Source organism: Malaya genurostris, chromosome 2, assembly GCF_030247185.1.
Source record: "Malaya genurostris strain Urasoe2022 chromosome 2, Malgen_1.1, whole genome shotgun sequence".
In the NCBI taxonomy this organism is placed as follows: Eukaryota; Metazoa; Arthropoda; class Insecta; order Diptera; family Culicidae; genus Malaya; species Malaya genurostris.
In genome coordinates this window covers 87221702-87231239 of record NC_080571.1, presented here as the reverse complement: position 1 = coordinate 87231239, position 9538 = coordinate 87221702, and the positions used below count along the sequence as shown (strand labels likewise).

Here is a 9538-nt window from a genome sequence, read left to right as displayed (position 1 = left end):
TGATCAACGGGGATATCGACTCACCGATAATTTTGTCTCAACTCGATTTCCGTGCTTCACAACGATCACTGCGCTCTACCAGTTTATTTCAGCCGAGATTTCATCGAACGACGTTCGGGTATTACGAACCGATAACATCATGCTTAAGGACATTTAGCACCGTTGAACACCTTTTTGAATTTGATGAACCATCACACAAATTCGTGCAGAAAGTACAGCGATCTACAATTTTATGACTTGACTAAACATATTCATTAAGACCATTTTATTGTCAGATGAATAAATTTAATAATAAATAAATAAATAAATAAATAAATAAATAAATAAATAAATCCAACACAAAAACTGAAAATCGGTATTTATCTGTATGAAAACTGAAATGTCGGTATTTTGAGAAAGCATATCTGTATTCCTGTATCGAGTCCAAAAATCGGTATAAATACCGAGAAATCGGTATAAATACCGAGAAATCGGTATAGTTGGCAGCGCTGATATGCAGTTACCAAGGTTATGGTGACTGTTATTCAAAATCAATAATACATTAACTTGTGCTGCCAGTTTAAATATTTTTGCTGGCGTTTTCGATTTGACATTACCAGTTACTGGAGGGTAGTTAAATTTGCGATACAGTTTTAATACACGAGTGGCAGGTTAAAGTTTTTTGTCTATAAAATCAAACGAAACAATTTATTATTGTAGTGAGCCCGTGAGGTCTAAAATTTTCAAAAAATCATATTTTTCTTTTGTTAAAATGAAACATTTCACGAATGTTTTGTCAAGTTTTTAAGTACATCGAAGCAGAAATCTTGGGCCTGTGCGTCGAGCTCTTACTTCTTCGCAGTATGAGATAAGCAAAGATAAAGGCCCATAACTTGCTGAGTTTTGTTTTAATGGGTATGAAAATTTCACAGAATATTCTTGAAATGTTTTACTATAAGAAAATACAAAGAAAAACATAAATGATTTTTCAAGAGTGTTAGACTCTACCCGCCCCTTAAGTACAGCTCGAGAAAACCGTGATCATCGATCGTCGCAAATTATCACTCTTCCACATGGCAAATTTGGAAATGACACACTATAGTAAAGTAAGACATATTCATATCAAAAGAAACAAAATCAATTCCGCAGAGTTGGTACCCAGAAGGAGCTGTCATAACTAGTCGCAATAATTGAACAAACCAACCATAAATAAATTTCACCAACAACTTTATTAGTGTTCCCCTTTTTTGCTTGCAGATTGTACATACATGTTTGTAGTCTTATTTTGATTGTAATTATAGTTCAACATTTTATAGCCAGCTTTGGTTTGCTTAAATTTCAATACACTTGTTCGTACACCTATCACTTCGTTTAGTAAGTTGTATTTTATCGTATAAGTTTCCTCTGTAAAATTTGTTACAACGTGTATACAATTATTGTATCTTGATTATTGTAATAGATTCTCTATCTGTTTTTTATTCCTTGTGTAGATCTCATATGTAAATATTTTGGTCATGATTCAACTACTTACTTTAAAAATATCGTATTAATATATTGGTGATGACTCTCAGGCATACGTGTTGGAACGCACCCTTTACTTGCACCTGTCTGGTGTATTTTACAATGTAAAGCTTCGGTTAAAGGTTCTCTATCATACCCCAAATATCATCGTGTACGGGTTTACAATCGTTTGTTCATTTATATTGGAAAATTTTCGCTCTATGTGTGTGGGCTCTTATTTCTTTTTATTAGCTATGTGATTTGATCTCATCGATATACAATTAGTTTAGCAAACCTATCATATTGGTATATGAACCTTAATTTGTGTGGGCTATACTTAGTTAAGTTTGGTTGATTGTTAGTAGTGATAATGCTCAATCGTATTCACGATACGTTACCTATTGTGTGTAGGTGTTATGAGTATGAGTATGAGTATTTGTTTTCATGTGTTGAATAGATTTGTGTGTACCGATTTAAATGTTACATAAGTTGCCTAAGTGTTCTAATGATTCCTTGATGTGTGACCCCATACCAGCCTATAAGTAAGTACAATTGAAAACATCGTTTATAAATGAAAAACGCTCTTATACAATGACTTAGATAGAATTTCACATGAGAAATATTTTTCATTTGCCACATTCCAATGTAGTTTGCTTGGTTCTCGCAAAATATGTTGAACTGTTTTGCTGTAGTTACATTTCCAAAAGACGTTAGTAGTTATTGTCTAATTCACAATAACACGGCGCAAGTAGGTCCGAATTTTTCTACATTCTTTGCGTATAGGTAGTAGTTATTAGTTTGATATATATTAAGCATTTCGGAGAACATCGATACATTTAAGTTGGATTATACCATTGAATTGAAGATAATTGTAACTTTTGCTAAAATTAGTATACATCAAATTAAGAGTAAATACTATGAGTAGTGTACCTGTACAACGCATTTTGATTGAGTCAGCAATTCATGATTGTATAGTGTGTGATGACAGATTGAAAATAATGTGGTAAGTTTTTTTTATTAGTAGATGTGTTATGTTTTTTTAAGAAAGCCCACATGTATGACATTAAGAATCGGTAGTATATGTTTCATCCTATATCACTAGCAGTAAAAACCACATGATACATCACACTTCATCCTTGTTTTTCATGTCGTCAAACAATGAATAGTTGGATGAAGATCGTGGTCGTGGATACAAAAGCTATGGTATTGGTAGGGACTTTACATTCCTTTATGTCCAATTTCGCGGCCGATTCATAGCGTACAGAACCACTGCTGGGCTAGCACAATGATCCTCTTAACACTATCAATCCTTTCTGATTGGAACCCAATTATTTCATTAAATATATTCAGAGCCCGATTTATACCACGCACTTCACAGATATACATATATAAATTTTAGTAAATTATGAAAAATCTAACGATTTTTCCAAACACTTCCAATGTATTAGGTACAGATATCTAACTGGACCTTTTGGTGCTAGTCTCCATTGCACTGTTATGAATTAAGCATATTGCAACAACGTCTCTATTTGATTGTGAGTTATGATAATTCATATTTTTGTATAAACTCAATATCTATTTTAGCTTCTATTGGTGAAACGTGTAGCTTTACTCGTATTGCTATGGATACTTGTTTACTTCATCTAGAAATTGTTAAATAAAACATATTTCCGTTGTTCCTGTAACGGGACGATATACAGCAAAATCCGCAGCCATTCAAATTTTGCATGGATATCATCCGTATTTTTTTGATTCTTATTTATACATCTCATTTAAAACATGCACTATACTAATTAGGACATTTGATGGACAACGAAACACCCGAATCAGTTGCCAGTGGTTTTCTGCACAAAATAGTTCTTTTGTTTAGGTAATTTGTATATTTTTATAGGTTATGTTTCTCTTCAGATAGTTTTAGTTGGATATATGATTGCTAAAGTAAACAACTGAATTGTTTATAAGATAGCCATAACAAGATGATCCGATTTGTACAGAAAGGTATGATCATCCTTCGTTTTTTTTTGTTAAAAATTAGTAAATTATTCCCATCCTGTGTCAGAACGAACTACTAGAAATTATTAACAGATTCGGAAGATTAAATAAACTTTTATGTATGTATATATCGTTAGAACTACGACAGTTAGTATTTTTCTCTATCGCATTTTATAACCACGATGCAAAGACCAGACATGATCGAATCTTAGTTTATTCCTGTATTTCCTGAAACTCTAATCCAGTAAATGATTTTGATACTTCAGTAGAGTTTCAAAAATTGTGGAATTTTCAAGAAATATTCACATTTAACTCATACAGTTTCAATTATGAGCCTACTGCGCATAAATAATCAAATCTCTGATTAACATGCTTTTCGAGCCTGTAAATATGCAGATTAATTGTTTACATGACTGTAGGGCCATATTGTACTGTTTTGAAAAAGCTATATTATTAAAAACGAAATGTTTTTGGAAGAATAATATTTTGAATAGCATATAGCAAACTAAATTTATTTAGGTTATTGATAGAGCCAACACAGTATTAATTATATAAGTAAATATATTGTCATTGTATTAAAATATCAATATGACAAGAAATCCATGTTGAATTATTATATTTCGCATATTACATGACAGATGAATTGTTTGAATGAGCACAACAAATTATTATTTTCCCAAAAACAACTTCATTCGGTTTCAAGTGTCATGTGATTGATTGATCTGCTGGTTGCTATGGTGCTATTCGGTTTCGGTTGTGATTTCGGTAGATGTCATTGGTTGATTGCGCGTGTAACAGATACAAACAATGCTTTCGCTGAATGTGACTTAAAAAGAGCCTTCAAATAAATTCATCGAAACAGGAACCGAAATCACCCCGGAAACCGATTGACTTTGAAAGTTCGCAGGGAGTAATCCTAATTATGAGCTAAAAGTTTTGTTTTGCGTACCATTCGGTTTTCATTCAGATGGAAATACGCGCTGGTACTTATAGTTTTAGTTTTCAAAGTGTACTTGGGTAGTGTTTTTTTTCGCCTAGCGTGTACATTTGTATTTATTTATACGATTCATTGTTCTTCAAGTAGTTTTTTTTCTTCTGTGCTCTTTTAAACAAGTGTAGTTTCCCAGTAATAAATATTCCTTTATTTTTTCTGTAATTTAAAACCTTTCAAACTGTTAGTTTTAAAAATGTTTCTAAAATGTACCTTGGCCACATTGTTAGGTTCTGCTCTTGCTACTTACTATCAAACCTTTGAAAACATTCATTTCTTCCGTGAAGCTGTTTTGAGTATACGTACAGTGTGCAGCATTTCAAAACTCCATTTGGCTAATCAGTTTTACTCGTCGTCATCTTCATTCTGGTACGTAACATACCTTACCGATGATCGCTCGCCAACAATCAGAGACTGGAAAAAAAGATAAAAAAAGATTCAAATAATTTGTTTTTCTAGGCTTTATTTATCTTGATCATCTGAACTTAAATTAGTTTTGTATCAGTACCCAACGAGAGAACAGACTAGAAAAGACTGAAGAATTAAATAACAGAAATTCAAATTTGTTAAAAAAAATTACAGAGACAGAATTCGAATCCACAACTTTCTCCTATTTTAAGAAATCTTTTTACTAACGACATCAGGTAAATTGGAATCAGAGTGACTGATAATTTATCTTCATAGTGGCTGTTTGGAGCATGAACATGTCCGGTAGTTCTGTTTAATTGGGTTGTTTTCAGAGTTGAGTTTCACAATTTCATTTAATTTTTAATTTTGCAAGTTTTTTTAGTCTTTTCTTTATAATTAGTATTCAAATGAAAGGTACTCTGTGTCAACAACTAACTTAATATGAAGTACTTTTAACCCAACAAAGAGATCGCGTAGTAAGCTATTTGGTGTAGAAGACATCGACGTCGTCTCCATTACAGTCCATGATATTCAAGAGTCATGCAAAGGGAAAATCCCTCAAACTGGTGCCTTAGCCACTGAACGATCATTTTGTTATTTGTTCTGGTAACTAGTGGCATTTTGCTGAATTATTTTCAATTTCCGATTTGAGAATTTGTACTTGGGTCTGTTTTCGGTTTATTCCACGAGTGTTAGAATATAAAAAGCTGCAAAATTTCGAAAAATCATTAGAAAGACTCTCTAGTTAAGGATTGTAATAGAAACTCGTATGAGTTGAAACTTTCTGCTTCTCGATCAATGATAATTGATTTTGAAAACAATTAATATCGTTTATGGCACATTTTTTTCAAAAATTACAACATTCCTTTGGCCTTGATTACAGCATTCCTTTTAAATTTTTCTGCAATAGAATTGCTTTGCCGGAAGAGGTGATTCGAAAACAGAGTCCAAAATCATTTTCTAACGCAATCCAATACAAAAAAAAGTTTGTTCGGGATTTTTTCATGTTCAACTGGTAAAGGTCGGGTTCGGACAAGATAATTTGGTCGGCATGCTTGGTTTCTTCTAGTGAACTGTGTTTTCATATTCAGGATAGTTTATTTAGCAAAATAATTTCCCCTGTTAGGAGTTAACCACGGGTTCGAGTTCCGTCTCTGCGGTAACAGTTTTCGCGGCTTTCATTACATAATTGCATTCACATGTAAATTTTCCAATCTGCTTTTCTCGTTGAATACTGGTCATATATAAAACCAGCTCAAGACGGCTCTAAGTCTTAACAAAGACTAAAACACAAATCGTTGCACCTGTTAATGTCAATACAGCAAGAATTCAAACACATTTTACGTGAATGACATTGATAGCTGTCTTAGTATCCCCATGTACACTAAGACAATTGGCAGATGATGGCGTAGTTTCAGTTACTGGACCCAAAGCTATTGATCTGCAAAAACCATTGCAAGATACCTTAGATAATTTGTCCGTTTGGGCTGTTCATCTGGGTATCGAATTCTCTGCGGAGAAAACAGAGCTGGTCGTCTTCTCAAGAAAGCATGATCCCGCGCAGCTTTAGCTTCATATGATGGGAAGAATGATCCAACAGGTTTTGACTTTCAAATACCTTGGAGAGTGGTTTGATTCCAAATGCACGTGGGGAGGACACATTAGGTTTCTGATAACAAAATGCCAACAAAGAGTAAATTTTCTTCGAACAATAACAGGATTTTGGTGGGGTGCTCATCCGGAAGATCTAATAAAATTGTATCAGACAACGATACTTTCAGTGATGGAATATGGATGCGTTTGCTTTCGTTCCGCTGCAAACTCTCATATTATCAAATTAGAGCGAATTCAATATCGTTGTTTGCGAATTGCTTTAGGCTGCATGCATTCGACACATACAATGAGTCTTGAAGTTCTGGAGGGAGTCCTTCCATTGAAAGATCGTTTTTGGGAGCTTTCATCGCGAATGCTAATAAGATGTGAGGTTTACAAGTAAGTTCAGGCATATTGACTCTGAGAAAATATTTTACACGGACGGATCACGAATTGAAGAGGCTACTGGGTTTGGTATATTCAACAATAATGTTTCGGTCTTATTTAGGCTTCAAGAACCTGCATCTGTTTATATAGCAGAATTAGCAGCAGTTCATTATAGTTTGAGTGTAATCGTCACATTATCTCCAAACCATTATTTTCTTTTCACAGATAGTCTGAGTGCAATTGAAGCCATTCGCTCAAACACTGCTGGCAAAAATGAACCTTTTTTCTTGTGCAAAATAAAACAGTGCCTGAACGTCATATTAAACAATAATTATCACATCACAATAGTTTGGGTCCCGGCTCATTACTTCATTCCAGGCAATGAAAGAGCCGATATTTTAACCAAACGTGGAGCTATTGAGGGTGAAATTTATGAGAGACCGATTGCTTTCAACGAATTCTATAGCGCGTCTCGTCAAAGAACACTTGCCAGCTGGCAAGCTTCTTGGGATGAAGATGATCTGGGTCGATGGATGCACTCAATTATTCCTAAAATATCGACAAAGGCATGGTTCAGGGGACTGGATGTGAGTAGAGATTTCATTCGTGTGATGTCCAGACTCATGTCCAATCACTACACACATGCACATTTCCTTCGAATTGGACTTTCCTTGACTAATCATTGTGCTTGTGGCGAAGGTTACCGCGATATTGACCATGTTGTTTGGACATGCGTGGAGTATTGTGATGTCAGATCTCAACTAATAAATTACTTGCGTACCCAAGGTAGACTATCCAATGTCCCAGTTCGCGACATTCTTGCTTGTCGTGACGTGAAGTCCATTGGAGTTCCAATTTAAATTTCATTTTATGTTAGACTGTTTTCTCTTTCATGAGTTCAACCAATAGCCAGCTATCTTATGTCGTTTTCGCTTGAGAAAACTAAAACTGATCCAAGGTAGTTTCATCAAGCAAACACTTTTCACGAAACTGTGATGGTTTCGCACTTAGCAACGGGGGTTTGAACAAACCTGTTATAAAAACCAGGTTCGAAACTGGCTCGATTTTCAGTTCAACAACGTTGAAACTAGGTTCGAAGCTAGCTTCAAACAAACGGTTTGACAGCAGTTAGGTTGGAAACTGGGTTAGGTTTGGCATCAAGCGAAAACGACATTATATTAAATAAAAGTGATGAACTGATACAAACAAACCTGAAATAGTTATAAGATCATGTAAAAAATAAATGTATTTCATTTAATGTAATTTATAATAGCAACTCGCTTGATAAAAACAGTGTTTAGATTAACTAATGAATACCAACATACTAATATGATATTCGAAATGTATTAGGTTTAAAGTACTATGTATTGTGGATGCCACGGCGAAGAAAAACTTATGTATATTGCCTATGAAAGCGACGTATTTATGAAAAAAAATTAATTCAAATACTGCCGGAAAAACGATTAACCCCTTTGACCATAGTTCCTTACGACAATGGGTGAGAAACGATAGAATATCCATCAATTTTTGCTTTCCATACACAGATTCAACCATGTATAGAGAACCAAAAATCCGTATACGTAGTTGCACCAATGCAAGATAGTTACAAAATATTTACAGAAATCCCTCGTATAATATTCAGCACGCTGAATATTTGCCATATGGTATTTGAGTTTGCAATGTCCTGTTAGAGCTCTGGCCAATATACTACAAAGCTGCTTGTAAAAATGCAGTAGACATTTCGAAATTTTCAGATTCAAATCTGGTAAAAATATTTTTGGCTGAGCTGAAGGTTTCAATCTTCACCAGTAGCTGGCATGTTTGGATGCATCCCGAGAACGAATATTGCTTTCAATCAATTTGTTGACAAAGATAAAGCTGGTTCAGGACCAACCAGACCCGTACCCAGGATTTTATTTCGGGAAAGGCCCAAAGATTAAAAAATAATGTTACTGAAGATTGCTCATGTATCTAATTCTCGGTGTGCCTTTTACGGCTGTTTTAACATACACTTCAAACTTTTCCACTGGAACTGATATTATATTACATTTAATTACGTTTACTGTCTTGTTATTTCTGTAATACATGTCTGAGATATTTTAAATAATTATATGTTTTGTTTTTATTTCGGGAGGGGCCAGAGCCCCTCGCCCCTCTAGGTACGTGACTGGGACCAACGAAATCATTCGTTGCACCAGCTCATCAACCCATTCATTTTTAAAATAGCCGGGTCTTCTTATGGATACCCGAATTATAAACAACATTTGAAATGTTGAGTTCTTTGATTTGGGTTCGACAAATCATCACTAGGTTCGAATGTGAATCATTCGCGATGAGAGCCTTCAAAGCTGTTTGATGAGAGCCTTTAAAGCTGCTTGGCTGCTACAGTATCTACCAAGTGAATAAGATTACTCTGGTCTCATTCCACGATAGTAGACACTTGTACCAGCTCGCCCATCCAACAGAGAACCTTACGTATAACAAACTATGTGTTCATCAGGTTGTCGATCCAAATAACCAGACAACCACTCTTCACGAAGCGGATATCTCACACTGAATGTCGTGAAAGGAAAACTGCATGTGAGAGTTAGGTTAATCTTAGCAAGTAAAGTAAAACTCATTACAAGTAACTATTTGAGACGCCAAGCGAGTATGGCTAGAAGTCTATAAGGTAACTGTTCCAAAAAG

The 9538-nt window shown here is 34.7% G+C and overlaps 1 protein-coding gene across 13 annotated transcripts in view; it reads right to left on the bottom strand.

The window, feature by feature from the left end:
- Positions 1–1189: 1189 nt before the first annotated feature.
- Positions 1190–9538, bottom strand: part of LOC131433082 (synaptic vesicular amine transporter) — a 102724-nt gene continuing 94375 nt past the window's right edge. For 12 of the 13 annotated variants that reach the window (XM_058599849.1, XM_058599847.1, XM_058599848.1 and 9 more), the window contains one exon: positions 1190–4876. In XM_058599849.1, coding sequence (XP_058455832.1) covers positions 4808–4876 — 69 coding nt within the window. In that variant the 3' untranslated portion in view covers positions 1190–4807. The remainder of the gene's footprint in view (positions 4877–9538) is intronic. The other variant, XR_009230020.1, reaches the window with a different exon arrangement.